Genomic DNA, 21,807 nt, shown 5'->3' with positions numbered 1-21,807 from the left:
CATGGCCCGTCCTTTCCAAGTGTCAACCTCGCCCACCCATGGTGACACGTGTTGTCGCAGAAGAGGCACTGGCGAAAACAACATTTATAAATTAATATATATAAATAATATATTTAGATTTCCTCATACGAAGTTGTTTACAATTTCATACGTTTAATCCATAATGGCATGCATTTTGACAACACGGATGATATCAGCTGGTCTTATCGGTCATGGCAGATACCATCGCCAAGACAGCTTGCTACCAAATTTAATGTCAAAATGTATTATTGCGATTGAAATCACCGAACAAAAGGTAAACAAATAGCCAACAAAGTGTAAACAAGTTTTGACATTTCATCTGGTTTTTTAAATTTGCAGGAACACCTTGTGATTACACCATGTTCTCCACATTTGTTCGCTCTACACTGTTTTTTTTTTTCAATAACCAAGGAGTAAATACTAAACCATGTCAAATCAAACGGAAGATTGCTTGCCCTGCCGATTAATAAGTGGATTTGGCGTAATGGGCATGGGGGCGTATATATTTCATCAAGCTGGGCGACGTAAACCCATGGAAAGAAATATCATGAAAATCATATCCATAAGTAAGTTTCAATTTAAATGTTGTGCCAAATCCCCCTAATTCCATTTATTCCATTAAAGGTGCTGTCATGCTGGGTGCTGCTCGGTTATTAAACATGGAGTTTTTAAAATCAACAAAAAGTGACCAGTCATAATTCCAGTTTGCTACAAAACTAATTTGTAAACACATATATTTGTAAATATTATTAAATAAGAAGCTACTATAAAAAAACGGATTCTTAACATTAATCATCATCACTTTCAATGGAGTTATTTCCATCGTCTTCATCCTCGTCTTCTTCATCCCAATGCTTATTCTTTTTGTTAGTCATAAAATCATCTTGCAGCACACTCCATTCGGATTTCTTTTTCTTATTGTCATACTCCTCGTCGCTGCTCTCGTCTTCATTTTTGAGTTCATTCTTGACGGGATTGTCGACAGCTTCGGATTTGGCCCGTTTGCCTCCCATTAACACATCTAAAAATTTACGTTTGTCAATATTTTTCAATACAGCTTCCCGCCGACTATCCAATGGCCCAGCTTCTTCCAACTGATGTTCCAAATCTCTTTGCTGCATGCGTACCGCATTGAATAGTTGAACAACACCCTTGGTGGCCACTTTTCGCAAGGCTCTTTCACGTTCTATATCCTTCCAAGATGGTTTGACACGTAGTTCGAGTTTTTGATTTTTAGGCGGTTTAACATCTTCTGGTTCCTCTTTTTCTTTTTTGATTTCTTCTTTCTTTATTTCACCTTCAATTTCAAAACCATAATCTTCTTTGACTTTTGCCTTATCCTCGGGTTTGATTTTCTTTGCTCGGGATAGTACTAGGGTCTTTTTCGTTTTTGGCTTTGAAGTACTAAGAACTTTAGCTATGGAATCGGCCCAACCGCTGTTACCGGCCTGTTGAGTTTCCCCATCTGATGATGATGCCTCATCCGAGGTGGAATTATCTTCCTGGCTAGCTTCGGAATCTGTAACTGAAAATGAGTGCTAGTGTAAAATATGTTTTTAAAAATGATTCCGTGTTTCCATACCATGCTCTTTGGGCTGTTTTTTCTTTAATCCGAGCAGGGCCATTTGTATATCTGTTCCTTGCGTTGCCTTGTGGGTCAGTCAATGTTTACAAATAAATTCACGTGTATGTGGATACGTCAAATTCAGTAGGGATGAGAAGGTCGAGCATCGACTCATGATAACTGATTAAAGCAAAAAGGTTGCCAAAGCTATTTTTTTATTTCCCTAGTCATGACATTGTTCGAAACGCAGATGCTGCAGGATTTATTTGGAAGGAAGTGTGTTTATGGACATATGCTGTATTTCATAACATTTTTAGTACTGGTTTCCATTCCTCCGAAATAATTAATAACATTAATTTTTTCTCAATTAGTTTAAGTAACTCCGGCTCCTGAAATGTCATTTTTTGCTTTATTCCAGAGCCTGCAAAAATCGACGAATTATGCATTTTTTCCAATGTCATGAAAGAAAATCAGTTATCATACTAAAATTTTTGTAATTGCTCCGTTCCATGACTTGAAGAATTGCTCTGTTCCAGAACCTGCAAGAATCTACTAGGTTTCCTTTATTTCGATATCATAAAAGAACAATCGGTTATTGTACTAAAAAGTTTTACATTTTTGCAGTTTTGGAACACAACACAGTTATCACAATTATCCCATATAATTTTATTCGAATAGTCTATTATCCCTTCCTTCCTTTAGGCCATGGTAGAAGATTAGAGGTAGATGCATCAACGCTAGGGAACATTCATATGTCAAAACATTTTAAATATATTTTCAAATACAAGTAGATTTTTATGTTTTCTTATACGGCGTCATTCGGAGGTTATTATAATACATGTTTTTCAACAATTTATACAAATTTGTATAAGTTTTCATTCAAAATTTTCAATTTTAAAATTAGTTTGACAGTTCATTGTCCTAGCAGCTGTGTCGATGCGTCTACCTATATTCCTCTACCATGCTTTAGGCCATGCTTTTCGGCATTTTGTGTGTGGACATTAACAAATGTTATTGAATTCGCCGTGATTGACCATGGACGTAGCTAAAAATCGATAATTAATTAGGAGGCCAAAATTCGTCCGTAGTCGATTAGATCAAAATCAAACTATAGAACCCTAATCTTATTGGCTTCATTCGCCGGCGTTTTGTGTGTGTGTCTGCCTTGCCTTCATTTCCTCATAAAACTATTGAAATATGTTGAAATTAAAGCTAGAGGCCTTGGAACACCCAACTCCTGATAAATTAGATTATAATGGCAAGTTTTCAAACCTCCATTTGAAATAATCTTCTTGACTAACTGAAACTTATTGCAGATCGAAAAGTTTTTGCTAGCACAGTTTTATGGTTGGAAGACCAGAAGATTCGAACATACAAATCGAAGACCGTGAACCACTGCGCAGAGTTGATGACACAGTGAAATGGGAGGCCGCTTATGAGCAATATAAACAGGATCTGGGTATGCCAACACTTGAAACACCCCTAGAAGAATTGTCGTGGATACTCAGTTATGCTATACGTTTGGAATTTTTGGATGCTCCTGAAGCCTACAAGGACTTAAGTGGTGAAAAAGTGGCCGAGCAAAGTAGCAAATCCATTAAACCTAGCATACAGAATGAAAACTTTTTCGATAATATGGATTGTAAGTTAATGGAATATATTTGCATTTAAATAAAATTAATTTATTTTTTCCGAATTAGTCCAACACAAAGATTTCATCGCTGGCGTGAGATCTATGGCAGCAAAGCTGAAAGTACCCCATCACCCCAATCATTTGCTGCAATTGGAAGCTATTGCTCGCATTGTCAAAGAACGTATGGCCCCGGATGTTAGAAACCGACCAGCTGTCGTAGGAACACCCTTCCCCTTTGAAAAGGGCAACGATATTGTTGCACCCGATGACAACAGTCTTGATTATCCAGTGAGAATTTTGCGTCTGTTGCAAATTCAAAGTTTGCGAGAGCTACAGACACGCATTAATGAAACCATTGTTGCTGTGCAAAATGTTACAGCCAATCCCAAAACAGATACCAAGCTGGGTAAGGTAGGATTTTAAAGGAAAGGAAGGTTTCTCTGCACATGATATTTATTTAGAAAAACGAGATTGCACATATTTATAACGGCCAATATTTATGAAAATAAGAAATAAAAAACTAAAAATGCATTAAATTACCATGGATATATTTTTTTGTTTAATATATACAGAAGAAAATAAGTATTTTATTTGAATGTACTTCTTACTGGCTAAGTTGCAATATTTTCTGCTTACTTAATAAGCAGCGTATGAATTTGCGAAGGTGCATATATTTGTAATGGATTGGCTGGATATATGGTTATTGGTAAATTCCAGACCATTGTCTCCACTGGTATTTCAGTTGGAGCCTGTAGCTCGCCAACTTCTGGATTTGGCACTCCGAAATCCATCATTGTACTGGTGACAAACTCAAAGTGTAATCTCCACTTAACCTCCACACAATCGGTACGAAAAGATGGTGTAATATGCAGAGGTATGGGTACTACAACTTGAGTCTGCATGGTAGCATAGCTGACCTGATGACTAATGGCATGTGTGGTAACCTTTCCTGTTGGCTCTACATTTGCATCATTGTCCTTAGAGCTAGCTGAAGTGGAAGACTTGTGCATATACTCCGATCCCACACCGCTAGCAACACTGGCCAAATCCAAAGAGTTAACGGACGAGTTGTCATTAAAGTCATTGTTAGAGAATTTATTGTCTGACATATTTAAAAGAATTTCCTGTGATTGTAGTTTCACCGAGAACTGTACACAGCGTACTTTGCAGTTGGCAAAATCCAAACTTCCCACAATATCTTCTCCCAACTTGTAGGACGGTTTAAAAAGGCAAAATCTGCCCACAAATCCACGTTTATTTGATATTCTGTAGAATTTTGGTGCTCGTCTTGCTGTTACATTCTGCAAAGGAAAAATATGTTCGTTTAATTTTTATCAAAACGAAAGCTATTCAGTGCACTACCTTCAAATGATGCCATGATATTTCCAATTCAGTAACTTCTTTCTTTTCTACAAAGGGATTTGTTGGGGCCAATTCATCATTTGTTTCCTCGGTGATTGGTAGTTCATCTGGACGAGCTATCAAGGGTATTGGCAGCACTCGAAGTGGCACGGTCAATGTTTGAACTTTACATTTTACCCTTTGCGTTGCTATGGTCAGTTTATAGAAATACTTGATATCGTGTCCCCGGTACGTTGGAGGTCCATCTCTTGGAATGAGCTCATTGAAAAAATCTAAGAAAATGTGAAGATTACCGGATTTTATTTATATATCCTGTTGCTTATCTTACTTACATATCTTTGATTCATTTGGCTGCAGCTTAAGATCACAAAACAATATTTTTGGTTTTGTGGCTATGACAATATCACCCGGTGCTTGTGTCACAGCATCCAATGCGGTCTTACCCACCATTTCACTCAGCTCCAACATTTTATCTTTGGGTCCAATATTTACATTTGTTTTGCGATAGCAGTGCAATTGCACCGATGCCCAAGCAAGATTTTCCACTGTACTATTGTCAACACCATTATTTGTTGTTGAGGGAATTCTATTGGTAAACTCGATCAGACACTCAACATGTTCACCCGTGGCATATATAGGTGAATCAGCTCTGACCAATTTTGCTTTGATTTCGATCATTTTATGTTTCTCCAATAAGAACTATGTACTTGTTAAACTTGTTAAATATCCATTACAATGAGAATATAATTAAATTTATTAAATATCCATTGCCTGCGTGATGATAACAATGTTGATAATAATCGATAAGACAAGTTCATGGTGCTTCGATAACCGATTTTCCCTTTATGAAATCGAAAAAAAAATTAGAAATTGCTAGATGGATTATGGAACAGACCATGGCATAATTACAAAAGGTAGAACAAAGCTAGCCCCTAAATACAATTTTTCTTTTTGTGCCCTTATGCTAGGAACACAATTGGAGCGAACGACGAATTTCGCCCTACGCGGCGACAAAAAGAGCCGCGAAAATTCGTCGTATGGAACACAATACCGACGAAATTATAAAACAGCTGATGAAGTTGTTTCCTTTTTGCTCATTTGTTGACTACAATGAAAATTATACAAGAACTCATAATTCTTTACGTTCTCTATTATAATTTCAGTTATATCCATCTTCTCTATTATAAATTCACTGATATCCATCTTCACTCAGGTGCAAGTGCACAAATAAATAAACAAATTATTTATGTTTTTTTATACGAATAACAGATAGTAGAGTGACCATAACAAATTTTTAAGTAAAAAGTAACTTTATTTACTAATACACATAAAATTCGTACAAGTATGGCCACCTTGTACTGTTTTGTCGCCGTTCGCCGGCGTATGAAATAGAAATAAAGCTAATTGAGTTCGCGGCGACCGACGAAATTTTCGCCGGCGCCGTGATTGTGTGCACTTCCATATACACATATGGTTTTTATTTTTGACGACGAACATACGCCGCGAAAAAATTCGTCGTTCGCTCCAATTGTGTTCCTAGCATTATTCTGTCAAAACATACACTCATTTTGTGTATTGTTTTGAATAAAAAATATAATAATTTGCAATTATATCAAATTTTATTGCAAAATAAATGCAAATTTTCGACGGAATTGTTAGCAAATGGTACAATTTTGTGATAAAACTGTATAGTTCTACTATTTTTGATTCAATCTTGTGGAATTACCCCGAAATTCCATTCATTTCCCGCGGGGTTTCCCCTATATAAGCATTTTGTCAAAAAGTGAAAAATAAGCAAAACCAACTGTTGCATATTTAAAAATCTATTTGACACTATAAGACTCCAGCACAGAGTTGCATTTTTTTTAGTTTCTTTGAAGTTGAACAACCTCTCTTATTGAGTCATGCATTACACAGCTTTACTATGCATTGATTCCATCAGTTCATTTCATTGAATAATTCATTTGAACTAGTTCATTTCGCTTCCTTTCACTGAATAATTCTTTTGAACTAGTTCATCTTGATGCGACACGGCACTAAACAAAAGATTACAACAACAAGCAATTTTGTAAAAAAAAAACATAAAATATATGTAAATAAACGAAAAAACGATTGTTGTTGTGAGTCATCTCTATCAATTATACAATAAAATAAAATTGATAAATTGCAAACGAAACAGAAAGGAAAAACAAAATCAAGGGCGAAATAAATGTGCATTTGCTGGGTTGGCGGCGGCTTTTGTTTTCTTTGCTGATTAAATGGCTAGTTTGTTGCCGAATAGAGCTGGAAGTGCATCGGTAAGAAAGTTTATTCTGCAGAAAGAAATCGCATCTGTATTAATTGTTGATTATATTCATTTAGGGTGCTCAGTATATGGATGAGGCTTTTGTCGATTCAAGAATCATGACCGATGTTGAACCGATTTTAGCTTCTTCTGGCGATGGAAATTTCAAGAAACTTCAAACTATACCGGTGTTTAGGTGAGTTGGGAATTATTATTAGGAACATATATTGAAAACTCCTTTTCTTTGTCTAGAGAAAACTGCTAAATGTGATAAAATACTTGTTAGTCATGACTTGGTGGGAATTTTTGTACGCCATTAAGTTTTTAATCCCGTTTGACATAAATTATTGATGTTGGCAGGTCGGAGAGGGAAGAAAAAAAAGAACTTACATTCCAATTTATGAAATGAATGGGGAATAAATTATTCATAACTCACATTCACAGAATTAAGTTTTTACAAGTCCCTGCCTGCACTCGAACAGTTTTGTGAAATAATATGTTTATAGGTGAACGAATTGGAAAACGAATGATTTCAGGAACTTAGACCGGGATGTTCTTTCATGAAGTGTCTCGTTTTCAGTCCGGATTAACATATGAAGATTCGAATGTAAAACTTACCAGTAAATAATTACTTATACTTGGGCGGACCAATCTTATGCCTCTTCCATGAGAAATTCAGTACTCGATCGAGATCCAATAAAAACTAAAGATTCCATAAAATTACATCTTCCATGAGAAATTCAGAACTCAATCGAAATCCAATAAAAAACTAAATGTACAATTAACGTCGGAAGGAAGCCTTAAAAATATCGAATATAGGTCTCTAATATAAAAGTGGTTTAACACCTAGAAGTAGATCTTTATTTGTAACCTATTGGATGGAGGTTGTCTAGTCCTTACAATGACATTCCGGCGGTAAATTGCGGTTACAAATCCGCATCGATGCATACAGTTCTTTATAGGGATATTTTAGGATCTGCTGGGACATAAAGTATATTCGGTTGGAAAATGTGACTAAAACAATGCAAAATCTTCTTGATCATCATGAGGCACCTTTTTTTTTGAGGATATATAATTTCCAATTTAAAAACTCTGAATGTTTTTTATTTGCAAAAAAAAAATACTCTTTACTGACCTACCCAAATTTGTTTTCTACAAAAATGTGTTGAAATAATACTTATCCTTATCTCTTACAGCATTCATCTATGCGTGTCCGTGATCATTTCTTTTGTGGGCATTGGCTTGGCCGTGTCATGGCCGGAGGAGAAACGTGGCGAAGCCTACTTTATAATGACAAGCTTGCGAGTTGCTTTCTGGCTGGTAACATTTGTAAGTTTAATGGCATTTCTACGGGAAAATGAATAAAATAAAAAAAATGTTCTTTTCTTAATTCCCGCAGCTGTTCGATCATTTAATACGGAAACGTCATAATGATCTGCGTATGAATGGTTATCATGATTTTCATCGTTCCATGGTTATGCACAATGGCATTGCTTTGAATGTTGTGTCGGCATGGAATACCCTGTTGTTGTTGGTTCAAGCATTGCTGCATCACTATTACGGCAATGTAATGTGGAACACTTGGTTTACACCCGTAACGTGTATTGTGTCGTTCCAATTGTCAGAGACGTTCATTTTGATGACAACACATGGATGCTACATGGGTAAGTTGGAAGAGGTTTTTTTTGAACGTCTATATCTATACAGATAGATTTGGTAAAAAAAAATTCTAGGTCAATATCTTCTTTGTATATATGATCTTGAGAATCTCTTCTTTGTACATAACCTACAGGAGGTGATGTAAGAGGCTAAATTATGTTGTAGCACTCTGTTATACATGCACGTTCTCAAAACGAGAGGTCGAAATCGTTTAAGCATACCTAGATGACAGTGGTATCGATCTATTCATGTTTGCTCCGGCTCTTCTCAGTCGGCACTCTCAGTGGTGTGCATAACAGAGACAACAAAAAATTGAGTTATTAATATAAAATAAAATTCAAAAAAAATAGAAATTGTTGTTGCATTATATTCAAGACAGTGCTGTTTTCTGGTATCCAGGTGGTAATGGATACCTTCATCGCCCACCCTATGGATTCCGACATGAATCCCCTTTTTGGGCTCCCACTATGGTGAGATACCCCCAAAACCTATATTGACTTCACCCTTATTTTACATTATCCCCTTTGATAATTTACTAAAACATATTATAATATTTAATAGCTTTCATTTTTTTTTCATTTCATAAATTCTTTTAAGTTTTATTCCATTAATTCGAGGAAAAACAAGTCTTAGACTTACTTAAATCTAACGTATAATACAAATGAATTTAAAACGATTATTACAATTAAGGAAAGTTCATACAAAATTTGAATTAAATTTGTATGTTCATCCCAATTCTAGTGCCACTGTGCACTAAATTATTTTATAAAGGACGTATCTTTAACCTATCGAGCTCAATGGGTCTATCCTGAAATATTCACACTAAATTTGGTTGCGAATAGGGATCAACATTTAACAGAAAATATTCAAAAAGAAAAAACTTATATATAAATAATATATAAAATAGGCTTAAATTAAATTTATAAAAAGGAATAGAAGAAAATATGAATTGAGTATTTTTTTTTTAAATTTGTATAGGTATGTATACATACATACTCAAGTACATACATATATACATATAGGTTGATGGAGCCAACTTAATTTTGATTGAATTTGTTGACTTTTAAATTGACACATGATGATGTAATGGAATTTGGACGAACTGGATTATTTCGAGCGTAAAAATTGAAAATACATATTGGTGGCGTATGGAGTATTTTGGTATAGACCAGAAATGTCTAACTGTACTCGGCTGACCGTCGAGGAAAAGTTGTAAAAATATGTGGTCCCTAACCTCCCCATCTGTGACTGGTTGGATAGGGTACCAGATGACACAAAAGATGGACGCAGACTGTCTCTTTACTTACAGTTGTACGTAACTCAAAACATTACCGGGAGCTTGATGCATCTGCTTGCTATGTCCAGCAGGATGTACTTGCGCTGTGGACGACGATGGAGTTGGTGGTGGTTGATTTGCTAAATGGTCCACAAAGGTGTTCAATTTTGATATTCCTTAATGCACAATACACAAATTTACTGCTGCTTCGGTGTGGCTAAATGACATCCACAATTGATAGCCGGCATCAACAAGTTGTGATTTGAATTGGGTTTGATTCACTACTCAGAAATTTGAATGAAATTCCGCTATGAATGAGGGCACGTGTTTGCCGAAACTACACACTGAGGTGCTCACGCGGTTGGGTACCGTTAAAAATACCGTTATTGCAAATTTCTGGAAAAAACTACAATTATGTATAAGCTGCCTGCTTTATAGGAATTTGCAGCTAAATATGAAACTCACCCAGAAAGAGCTCAATAACCAGCCAAATAAAATAATACTCCAACTGGTGTATTAATTAAAATTCCAATTGAGGCTGTACCTTTTCACTTCACTACTATTAATTTAGTTACTTTGCACAACTGCAAATTTATTGGCCTGTACGTCTTACTTTTTCACTTTGCACTTTTGAAATGACGCCAAAATTGCAATCAATGCAAAAAGAGAAAGAAATAAGGGCACCCTAGTCCGATAAAAAGCTTGCAAGGAATCGACTAATCGATATCATAATCGATCATTGCCTGATGACAGATGGTCTATGGTATGTTTACACGAGGGTGACATAACAAACCCGAACACGTTGGTGGAGGCCTGCCGAAAGCATACTGATTCGGGAAGTCAACCGAAGAATAAGAGAAGTGGGGAAGAACCGCGACCCTGATAAATCAAAACAAAAGCCGGGCGAAACTATTTCGTCGGTACCATATGCTGCAAATCTTTCGAATGATAGACTCCTAATTTCTTTCCCTGGAGGTCTTCAATTTCGTATAGTGAGGTGCCTATCTTCCGAACAACTCTGCACTTTATAAACTTCCGACACAACTTCGAATTAAGATGGCGGGATGCGTCACTCAAAATGAAATTCCGTCTCAGTATTTCCTGCCCCGGTTTGAAATTAACTTCTCGTGATCGTGTGTTGTAGCGTGTGGCAGATTTTTCAAAAACATCGTGCAGTTTATTTTTAATCCTATCTCGAACCAATTGTAAAACGTCATGTTTCGTGACTATATCAACTGTACCGTCTTCCAAAATCCCCAGTTTGTGTGCCAAATCGTATTCACTCGCGTGTGTTATCATGTGTGTTCCAAATAGTGAAAAATATGGCGTAAATCCGGTTGATGTGTGCAAAGTGGATCTTAAAGAACATTCGATTGCAGAAAGATATTTGTCCCAATCCTTTTGATCCTCCGAAACGTACGATCTGATCACAGCGATAATTGTCCGATTGACCCTCTCGGAAGCATTCGCTTGGGGAGAGTACACCGCATTTCGGATCTGTTTGCAACCATATTTCTCTAAAAATGAAGTGAACTCAAAAGATACAAATTGTTTGCCATTATCAGAATGGACTAATTGTGGCACACCAAATTTGTGAAAAACTTCAGACTCTAAAATTTAATGACATTTTTCGAATTTGCTTTGGCCATTGGTTTCAAAAGAACAAATTTCGTCAAGTGGTCTAACACGATGAAAATAAATGTGTTGCCTAAGCTCGATCGTGGAAATGGACCAATAAAGTCAATAAAAATCTTTTGCCATGGCCTGTCTGTAACGGTTTCATTGCCCATTTTGGCTCTCAAGATTTTATTTGGAGCTTTTGTCTCCTTACAAACAATACAACGATTTACAAAGTCTCGTACTTGTCTTGCCATCTTAGGCCAATAAAAATATTGTCTAAGTGCAGCTATAGTTCTACCAATACCACAATGACTTTTTACTATAGACTTATGTGCATTCTCAATAAGTGATTCGGTTAAACCGGTAGGAACCCAAAGTTTCCAAGTGAAATTCTCGTGAACTGGATTACCGTCCGACGGGAGAGTTTTCTTGTAAACAAAAGAATCGACAATTTTTAAATCGGGAAGTTTATCCTCGTTCTCGCGTATTTCTTCAATCAACTGTGTATACTCCTCACATTTAAATTCATCAGATTCTAAATCAATTAATGGCTTTTCGGAAATGAACATATTTATTTCATCCATATGTAAACGAGATAATGTGTCGGCGACAACATTTTGCGATCCTTTACGATGCTGAATATCAAAATTGAAAGCTTGGAGCTTCAGACTCCATCTAGCCAAACGACCACTGAGATCCTTCTGTCCCATAAGCCATTTTAAAGCACTGTGATCCGTAACAACAGTAAAAGGCATTAGTTCTATAAACGGGCGAAATTTCTTAATGGCACTGATAACCGCTAAACATTCACGTTCAGTGACACTATAATTTTGTTCAGCCTTCGATAACTGTGCGGAATGAAAAGCTATGGGACGTTCCAGACCTTCAGCGTCTAATTGGTACAAGACTGCACCAATGCCTAGATTGGAAGCATCGCACTGAACATAAAATCTCTTATCGAAAACGGGATGACTTAAAACGGGACTAGTAGTCAAAGCTACTTTCAATTTATTAAATGACTCAATCGCTTGTCCATCGAAACAAAAAGGTTTTCCTTTCTTCAAAGTACTTGTAATTGAGGCTGTAATTTCGGCATAATTGCGAATAAAACGCCTAAACCATGAAGCCATTCCTAAAAATCTGCGAACATCGCGAGTTGTTTTAGGAATTGGTATATCCGTAATACTGTTTATTTTGGAAGGATCTGGCTTGAGTTTACCTTCACCGACTATATAGCCTAAATATCTTAACTCTCGACGACAGAACTTGGACTTTCTTAAGTTAATGGTCAAATTCGCTCTGGACAGCATCTCTCCTACCTTGCGCAACAGATCAACATGAGTCTCAAAATCTGGCGATACGACTAACAGGTCATCAAGGTATACAAAAACCTGGTTTTTCAGGTCCGGTGAAATCACTCTATCCATCAACCGACATAACCGCTGAGCTGCGTTGCACAACCCAAACGGCATGACAGTAAATTGATAGTGCGGTCTCCCCGGCACTGTAAACGCAGTCTTCGGACGGCTGTCAACTGCCAGAGGAACTTGCCAAAAAGCATCCTTAAGATCAATACTAGAAATGAAGTAGGTGTCCTGAAGTCGGCCTAAAAGAGAATCGATAAACGGGAGAGGATAAGCATCCTTCACGGTTACCTCATTTAACTTGCGTGCATCTAAACACAGCCTATTCTTCTCTCCACGTCGAACGAGAGTGACCGGCGAATTCCATGCAGACATACTGGGTTCAATAACACCTAAACTTAACATGCGATCTAATTCTTGATAAATTAAAGACTCAACAGCTGGAGACACAGGATAATGACGCTGTTTAATTGGAACCGCATCACCAGTATCAATGATGTGCTCCTCTAAATGGGTTTTACCGAGACCATACTTATCAAAATCTAGAAAACATTCCTTGGCCTTTTCAAGCTGAGCTGATTGATCATCAGATAAAGAATGCATATCAGAATCATTAATTACAGAATTTATCTCGATACTGCTAATGAGCTTCGGTGCTATATTAAATTTCTTCCAGAAATCAACGCCACAATACATGAAATTCTCAAGACCCGGAATTAAATATACTTCCATGACCTGCGTCTGGTCATCGAACGTGAGATCTACTTTAACTTTTCCGGCACAGGAAACACGTTGTCCATTAGCCGTACCAACACTACATTTATAAACAGGAATAACTTGGATATTTAATCTGTCGATCAGAGAAAAACAATCTTTGCCTAAGCAAGTAACAGTTGCACCACTGTCAAAAAGTGCTAACACAGATTCACCATTTACTAAAACTTCTCGGAATGGTCGAGGATCATTAGTTTTGAATTCAGAAAATGTTGTGGACGAAATCGATATTCTTCTAAGACGTCTACGCTTGTATCGTTCGCGAGTATTCAAGATTCGTTGGGAAATAAAATCATTAGGATTTGCAGATATTTCAGCATTAAAAATTCTATCACGGGTTTTCAAATAGTTAGCCATGCGGACATGGAAAGGCAATGTTAAATTTGGTTTGGATTTATGTGTATAATCGGAAGTTTCAATCTGGTCAATAAAATTTTGGTCTATGGAAGTGGAAACATCTTTCGAACCTAGTCAGTCTACAGTCTGAGTTGAAACTGATTCTGTTTTTGAGGAATTACCTGCTCGGCTTTGCTGTTTGCAATTGTTGCATTGTGGCGCTGTAACACCCGGAGTACCACATCGAAAGCAAAATAAAGATCGTTTAGAACTGTTGCATTGTTTAAAAACATGGCTATGATCTCCACAGTTCCAACAACGAGAAGAATCTTTATTGGTAGCAATTGCTGGTTTCGATCTAAATCTCAACTCATCAACTTCATTAACCATTTCGTCAGTTTCGGATTCAAAAATTTCATTCAGCATGCGAGAAGGTGCGTTTGGTCTTATTCTTTGAGAAGGTTCTCGTTCTAAAAACTCTTCAGCTTTTCTAACTTCATTACGAAATTGTTCAACGGAATAAAAGCTACCACTAAAAGTCAGATGTGCAAGTTTGGGTTTTAATCCTGCTTTCAAAATATCGATGACTTCAAAATCTTTTAAAGGTTCTCTCAATTGAGTACGCAAACTGGTTATCGCATCTATATATTGTGTTGCAGACTCATCCCTTCCCTGCTTCCTGTCCATAATTTGACGCATGACGTCCAAATTGGATTGAAAACGCTGGAATTCGTGAGTAATATAAACCTTCAAATTTTCCCAGTTCATATTTGGACACTGCCGGATTTGACCCCAATACCATTGGCTGGCACGGCCTTCCAATAAATGATGAAATCCATCAAGAAGTTCTCTTTCCGAACACCCATAACTTCTACGCAATCTCTCAATTCTAAAAAGGAAATCTTCAATCTGTGGTGTCTTTGGCGTTGCATCGAATTTAATTCCCCACTTATTAATATACGGATATTTCGACCTATTAAAACAATCTCTGCCATCACAATTCTGAAATTCACTATTGTGTCTACCGGAAGCTACATGCCTTGTATCGGTTTGCCTTGGTGGTAAGTCGTGCGGCCAGTTTATATTCTGCGCCGGTGAAACATAACCATCAGAAGGATTACACGGAGTAATAGGGGATTGTGAAAGAGCAACTTTCACTGCCGCCGCTACTGCCGACTGCATTTCTTTTCTCATGACTTCTATCATCGAGGCTTGAGAAGCTTCTAACGCTGTCTCCACCACTTCAACAATACCTGTACTACTCAATCGTTCAGGTCGGTCAACACTATTTCCACGAATTGTGAGTGGACTAAAAGAAGGTCTAGTAACTGTACTGTTATCACCAGTTACTTCCGCTGGTAAAGATCGAGATTCATTATCATCTACATTTGTCGGTGTAATACCGTTACCACTACCTATATCTTCTGGCTGTGTATTACCCTGGTTATCTTTCAAATCTCCTGCGGCTCTACTATTGGAACGAGTGGTCCTCCCGTGAGGCTTTGGTATCGCTGAGGCTGCTGGTTGCATGATGCCAAACAATCACGATAATATTTTAATTTAATCCAAATGTCAATGTAAAATCCAAAATAAATTCCATTAAAAATTTACAGAATTTTGAAAATCCAAAAAAAAAAAATAAATAATGTGTTTAAGGGTTACGTGTCCAACAACAGAAATAAATTTATAAAAAGGTTGTACTCCAAAATTGTAAAGATCAAAAACAAATACTCAAAAAGCCAAAACGTCGAAAACAAATATTAAATTTTCATCTTCAGAAAATCAAGTATATAAATCTCATTTAATATAAAGGGAAATGTAAAAAGGTTGGTTTAAGAAGTCAATATAGAAAAACAACAACATATCTGAAACGCAACAAACAATATGATCTTAGAAAGAAATTCTAATTAGTAACTCAAAAAAATGAAACCCATTAGTTATCGCAAATTCAACTGTTGGTCATATATTTACCCACAGTGAATGACTATATAACTTTTATGTTCCAAATAAAAAAATCAGAAGTTGGTTGTATTTTATCGCAAAATTGATATCGTAATATAGACGATGAGTCAATGACATATAAAATACCATTCTATACGATGGAAATCTAGAATAAAATATTTATCAATCACGCTAAGTCGCTATTGAGTGTTATCATTAGGTAACACTCAAGTCGAAAACAAAAACGTAATCAAGATCCAAAAATTCAAAAGAGGTACCAGGATGGACCTGGCCTTAACGTTGGGCGCCATTTTGTTGTAGCACTCTGTTATACATGCACGTTCTCAAAACGAGAGGTCGAAATCGTTTAAGCATACCTAGATGACAGTGGTATCGATCTATTCATGTTTGCTCCGGCTCTTCTCAGTCGGCACTCTCAGTGGTGTGCATAACAGAGACAACAAAAAATTGAGTTATTAATATAAAATAAAATTCAAAAAAAATAGAAATTGTTGTTGCATTATATTCAAGACAGTGCTGTTTTCTGGTATCCAGGTGGTAATGGATACCTTCATCGCCCACCCTATGGATTCCGACATGAATCCCCTTTTTGGGCTCCCACTATGGTGAGATACCCCCAAAACCTATATTGACTTCACCCTTATTTTACATTATCCCCTTTGATAATTTACTAAAACATATTATAATATTTAATAGCTTTCATTTTTTTTTCATTTCATAAATTCTTTTAAGTTTTATTCCATTAATTCGAGGAAAAACAAGTCTTAGACTTACTTAAATCTAACGTATAATACAAATGAATTTAAAACGATTATTACAATTAAGGAAAGTTCATACAAAATTTGAATTAAATTTGTATGTTCATCCCAATTCTAGTGCCACTGTGCACTAAATTATTTTATAAAGGACGTATCTTTAACCTATCGAGCTCAATGGGTCTATCCTGAAATATTCACACTAAATTTGGTTGCGAATAGGGATCAACATTTAACAGAAAATATTCAAAAAGAAAAAACTTATATATAAATAATATATAAAATAGGCTTAAATTAAATTTATAAAAAGGAATAGAAGAAAATATGAATTGAGTATTTTTTTTTTAAATTTGTATAGGTATGTATACATACATACTCAAGTACATACATATATACATATAGGTTGATGGAGCCAACTTAATTTTGATTGAATTTGTTGACTTTTAAATTGACACATGATGATGTAATGGAATTTGGACGAACTGGATTATTTCGAGCGTAAAAATTGAAAATACATATTGGTGGCGTATGGAGTATTTTGGTATAGACCAGAAATGTCTAACTGTACTCGGCTGACCGTCGAGGAAAAGTTGTAAAAATATGTGGTCCCTAACCTCCCCATCTGTGACTGGTTGGATAGGGTACCAGATGACACAAAAGATGGACGCAGACTGTCTCTTTACTTACAGTTGTACGTAACTCAAAACATTACCGGGAGCTTGATGCATCTGCTTGCTATGTCCAGCAGGATGTACTTGCGCTGTGGACGACGATGGAGTTGGTGGTGGTTGATTTGCTAAATGGTCCACAAAGGTGTTCAATTTTGATATTCCTTAATGCACAATACACAAATTTACTGCTGCTTCGGTGTGGCTAAATGACATCCACAATTGATAGCCGGCATCAACAAGTTGTGATTTGAATTGGGTTTGATTCACTACTCAGAAATTTGAATGAAATTCCGCTATGAATGAGGGCACGTGTTTGCCGAAACTACACACTGAGGTGCTCACGCGGTTGGGTACCGTTAAAAATACCGTTATTGCAAATTTCTGGAAAAAACTACAATTATGTATAAGCTGCCTGCTTTATAGGAATTTGCAGCTAAATATGAAACTCACCCAGAAAGAGCTCAATAACCAGCCAAATAAAATAATACTCCAACTGGTGTATTAATTAAAATTCCAATTGAGGCTGTACCTTTTCACTTCACTACTATTAATTTAGTTACTTTGCACAACTGCAAATTTATTGGCCTGTACGTCTTACTTTTTCACTTTGCACTTTTGAAATGACGCCAAAATTGCAATCAATGCAAAAAGAGAAAGAAATAAGGGCACCCTAGTCCGATAAAAAGCTTGCAAGGAATCGACTAATCGATATCATAATCGATCATTGCCTGATGACAGATGGTCTATGGTATGTTTACACGAGGGTGACATAACAATTAGATTAAATTCAAAAATGAATTGTATGTTTCGATTTGACCTCTTCTCCACTAATGAACATAATCTCCCTAAAATCGAGTCTCCTAACCCATGATTTTATCTAAATTTTCCCCATCGTAATATACATCTGCTGTATACTTTTGAAAATCGAAAATTTCTGGCAAAATTTAGTTTAATCTTTGTTATTCAAACTGGACTACATATTTTGGAGTTTTTCTACATCACCCTCAAAAAGATCGAAAACTCAAATTACATCTGTTTTGGTGTGAATTTGGGGACGAAACATTCAAAATATTAGAAATCAATATGACATATGACCCATCTCTCGGAGCATACCATTTCCTTCCACGCGAGGAATAAGAAAATACCCACTAAGTCAACGACCACAGTCTTTTTTCCACATTGCCTGCGAAAATGAGAACACAGGTAAAAAAGTCAAGGGAAAGGTAAATTTAATTCCGCTCACGTATCACCCCAAGATTCTAGGGGTCACCTTCGATAGCATGTTCAAGTCGTCCGATTAAGCCACAGCTAAATGCAACAAAATGAAATGTGGGAACATAGCCCTTACGGCACTAGTCGGCAGCACTTGGTGGTGGATACCTTGTTGACCTCTTATGACGCAATAGATTGGTCTGTGGCCCAGTGTGTCTTGCAAATACTAGTACTACGTGTTGGAAGAGTATCTAGACCTGCCAGAACTCTGTCCTGCAAACTGCTTCAGGATGCCTCCTCATGACAGCGGGGGACCATCTTCAAAAGGAGGCGAAGCTTCCTCCCCCATAACCACATGCTATCCTTGCAGTAACTACTTGGGTGTCATCGTAGGAGTCATCCAAGCCACCATATGGTGAGTGAGATTCCCCCAATTAGGCGTGTCAGGAAGGACCTACACGATCTATTCGAACGAATTGAGATAGAAGCTAAAATTTTGCACACGTGTTTATTTTTCGAGTAGGCAGGTTAAGTTCGTAAATGGGCCATGTAGGCCCACGTTTTCATATAGCCCCCATATAAAGGTACCTCCCGATATTGGGTATTTTGATGATTTTAGCGACATTATTCACCGGAATTGTTTCAAATTAGATATTTGAAGTTCGAAATAGATACTACAGCCTCAGACAGAAAATTGTCTGTGCAGGTCCACGTCTTCGTATAGCCCCCATATAACGGTACCTCCCTATATTCGGTATTTTGATGATTTTAGCGACATTATTAACTGGAATTGTTTAAAATTTGGTATTTGAAGTTCGTAATGGATACTACAGCCTATGACAGAAAATTGTCTATGCAGTTCTACGTCTTCGTATAGCCCCCATATAACTGTATCTCCTTATATTCGCTATTTTGATGATTTTAGCGACATTATTCACCGGAATGGTTTCAAATTTGGTATTTAAAGTTCGTAATGGATACTACAGCCTATGACAGAAAATTGTCTATGCAGTTCTACGTCTTCGTATAGCCCCCATATAACTGTATCTCCTTATATTCGCTATTTTGATGATTTTAGCGACATTATTCACCGGAATGGTTTCAAATTTGATATTTGAAGCTCCAAAGGGTTAGACAGCCTAATATAGAAAAATTACTGTGCAGGTCCACGTCTTCGAATAACCCCCATATATCAGTACCTCCCTATATTCGGTATTTTGATGATTTTAGCAACATTATTAACCGGAATTGTTTAAAATTTGGTATTTGAAGTTCGTAATGGATACTACAGAATATGACAGAAAATTGTCTGTGCAGGTCCACGTCTTCGTATAGGCCCCATATATTAGTACCTCCCTATACTCGGTATTTTGACGAGTTTAGGTACAATACCCACCGATATTGTTTGAGATATCGTATTTAAACTTCGTAATGGATGCTACAGCCTCTGACAGAAAATTGTCTGGCTGTTCCAGGTCTTCACACAGCTCCGATATAACGGTACCTCCCTATATACGATATTTTGATGATTTTAGCTACCGAACTTACTGTTTTTTAACTTGTTGAACTTGGATTTAGAACCCGATCAGCAGAAAGCAACCGGAATCAGCAGCAGAAAAGAACTCCACTGAGAACCCGAAATTTCAAATTACAACTGTTTTGGTAGCAAAGTTGGGGCAGAAGCCTCCAAAATACCGAAAATTAGGAGATACCGTTATATGAGAGCCATACCTAGACGTAAATCGATATATTCCATTTTCCGTACGAAGCTTCCTGGGAATAATATTAGTGCTTAGCAAAGGTCTATCTTTCAACAGAATTTAGGCTGATCATAAATATTTATATTCATTATGGGTTTTCCGACATATATATTTCAAAGGTAAAGGGCCCAAAGAAGGTCAGAAAGACGGTCATGCCTAAACCTCATAGAATTTTACGCAGCTCATAGTTATATGCCCTTAATGGCGTTTCCGATGAATATTTCGTGATGTTGCAAACGAAAGAACATATTTAGTATGTACTCCATTTTAAGGGGGAGGTTATAAAAATAGGCTTTTTACGAGACCTAGCCAAGTAAAATGCTCAATGTTTCAAAATCGCCAAGTTTGTATCGTACCTAAATTCCCATAACAAAATATTGTCGTTTTCCAGAACTGCAATAAATGTAAAAGTTTTGGCTACGATAGCCAATTTTCCCTTTATTATATTGGAAAAATTTTGCAAAAATATTAGATTCTTGCATGTTCTAGAACAGAGCATATATTCGTGGAAGACTCAGCACCTTTATGTCAGACTCTATCCAAAAATGTATATTAAATTAATTGTCATTTTTTGTCTTTTTTAGTAAAAGTCTACAAATTTAATAAGAATGCCAATGCTCCTGATGCCTTAATGGGTACTGATTCCTCGGCTGGTTCTTTGGGCCTCATGCAGCCTGGTGGTAATGTTGCCGAACTTTTGGAGAAACAGGTAAACAGATGCCACAAAACCTCAAAACAAATCCCTTGTAATAATATTTTCCCTTGTATTGATTTTCCCCTCCTTCAGGCCGACTTAATAGCTTACCTCAAGGATCACAATCAAACGCTGAACCAGAAACTACATCACATGCAATTACATACACGAGTCACTCACTTGGGCCATTGATAAAAAACAATGTTAAAATCCAGGACACAATAGCCGCAAGATTTTTTCTGTTATTTATTGTATAGTACTCACGATTACAAAATATTATTATTTTATTACTTATCTCATTGATATCTCTTTTTCTTCTTTACAATTGAGTTTACTGCAAGTGTTTTTGTTTTATATAACAAAGAAAAAAAAATTAAAAACAAAATATACACATTTTTTTATAAAAGAAAACATAATGCGTTGGTATATGAAATATACCAAACCTAAAAAAAAGAGAGAACAAATTATATGCCTACATGTATGTATGAATATTTCTTAATAGAATACATATTTTTTCTGATAAGAAACATAATAAGAATTATGTAAATTATATTCTAAATAGTAGTTAAGACGACAAACATAACTTGAATAAAAAAATTTTAAATTTGAATTATAATATATATTATATATTAACATTATATGAACAAATTTTAGTAAGTTTTTTTCTTTTTCCATTTCTTTGCTTGTTAATCTCCATGATTAGTTTAGTTAATCCAATGATCCAGATTCAATTTGCGAGTTATTTCTTCAAAGTGAATCTGTTAAACAAAATGTGGGTATATTTATGATTTTCATGCTGGCATCCTTGGCTGATGTGATGACCTGCAATGAATTAAGAATATCACACAATTAATTTCAAT

The 21,807-nt window shown here is 36.3% G+C and overlaps 5 protein-coding genes across 5 annotated transcripts in view; 2 read left to right on the top strand and 3 right to left on the bottom strand.

The window, feature by feature from the left end:
• Positions 1-719: 719 nt before the first annotated feature.
• On the bottom strand, positions 720-1,744 carry LOC101897954 (RRP15-like protein). The gene is made up of 2 exons (XM_005178464.4): positions 1,604-1,744; positions 720-1,546 (listed from the first exon to the last, which is right to left on the bottom strand). Exons 1-2 carry the CDS (start codon positions 1,644-1,646, stop codon positions 810-812), a joined length of 780 nt encoding a protein of 259 aa, XP_005178521.1. The 5' UTR covers positions 1,647-1,744; the 3' UTR covers positions 720-809.
• Positions 1,745-2,710: 966 nt separating this feature from the next.
• Positions 2,711-3,754, top strand: LOC131801904 (RNA transcription, translation and transport factor protein-like). Its single transcript, XM_059120996.1, is given in 4 exon segments — positions 2,711-2,843; positions 2,902-2,961; positions 2,964-3,227; positions 3,286-3,754. Coding segments are annotated over 4 exon segments (741 nt in total). The 5' UTR covers positions 2,711-2,782; the 3' UTR covers positions 3,642-3,754.
• LOC131801903 (RAB6A-GEF complex partner protein 2-like) lies at positions 3,746-5,367 on the bottom strand. Its single transcript, XM_059120995.1, has 3 exons — positions 4,913-5,367; positions 4,581-4,852; positions 3,746-4,519 (listed from the first exon to the last, which is right to left on the bottom strand). The coding sequence occupies exons 1-3, from the start codon at positions 5,256-5,258 to the stop codon at positions 3,851-3,853; spliced, it is 1,287 nt and encodes a 428-aa protein (XP_058976978.1). The 5' UTR covers positions 5,259-5,367; the 3' UTR covers positions 3,746-3,850.
• A 1,218-nt stretch (positions 5,368-6,585) lies between these two features.
• LOC131801902 (transmembrane protein 192) lies at positions 6,586-21,246 on the top strand. Its single transcript, XM_059120994.1, has 6 exons — positions 6,586-6,877; positions 6,942-7,060; positions 8,061-8,193; positions 8,264-8,528; positions 20,838-20,962; positions 21,041-21,246. The coding sequence occupies exons 1-6, from the start codon at positions 6,839-6,841 to the stop codon at positions 21,137-21,139; spliced, it is 780 nt and encodes a 259-aa protein (XP_058976977.1). The 5' UTR covers positions 6,586-6,838; the 3' UTR covers positions 21,140-21,246.
• LOC101897088 (bromodomain-containing protein DDB_G0270170) overlaps positions 21,158-21,807 on the bottom strand; it is an 83,479-nt gene continuing 82,829 nt past the window's right edge. The window contains 1 exon segment of the mRNA XM_005178460.4: positions 21,158-21,769. Coding sequence (XP_005178517.4) covers positions 21,695-21,769 — 75 coding nt within the window. The 3' untranslated portion in view covers positions 21,158-21,694.

This window comes from Musca domestica, unplaced genomic scaffold, assembly GCF_030504385.1.
Source record: "Musca domestica strain aabys unplaced genomic scaffold, Musca_domestica.polishedcontigs.V.1.1 180, whole genome shotgun sequence".
Taxonomy (NCBI): Eukaryota; Metazoa; Arthropoda; class Insecta; order Diptera; family Muscidae; genus Musca; species Musca domestica.
Note: the sequence above shows the minus strand (reverse complement) of the source record. Positions and strands in the feature narration are given on the sequence as shown.

Excerpts from the sequence above, each read along its gene's own strand:
- LOC101897954 (XM_005178464.4), bottom strand. The coding sequence starts at position 1,646 with ATGGCCCTGCTCGGATTAAAGAAAAAACAGCCCAAAGAGCATG. Across the intron at positions 1,547-1,603 it reads AAAACAGCCCAAAGAGCATG|TTACAGATTCCGAAGCTAGC; the intron begins GTATGGAAACAC and ends ACTCATTTTCAG.
- LOC131801903 (XM_059120995.1), bottom strand. The coding sequence starts at position 5,258 with ATGATCGAAATCAAAGCAAAATTGGTCAGAGCTGATTCACCTATATAT. Across the intron at positions 4,853-4,912 it reads GCCAAATGAATCAAAGATAT|ATTTTTTCAATGAGCTCATT; the intron begins GTAAGTAAGATA and ends ACATTTTCTTAG. Across the intron at positions 4,520-4,580 it reads TATCATGGCATCATTTGAAG|AATGTAACAGCAAGACGAGC; the intron begins GTAGTGCACTGA and ends TTTCCTTTGCAG.
- LOC131801902 (XM_059120994.1), top strand. The coding sequence starts at position 6,839 with ATGGCTAGTTTGTTGCCGAATAGAGCTGGAAGTGCATCG. Across the intron at positions 7,061-8,060 it reads CAAACTATACCGGTGTTTAG|CATTCATCTATGCGTGTCCG; the intron begins GTGAGTTGGGAA and ends TATCTCTTACAG. Across the intron at positions 8,194-8,263 it reads CTTTCTGGCTGGTAACATTT|CTGTTCGATCATTTAATACG; the intron begins GTAAGTTTAATG and ends TAATTCCCGCAG.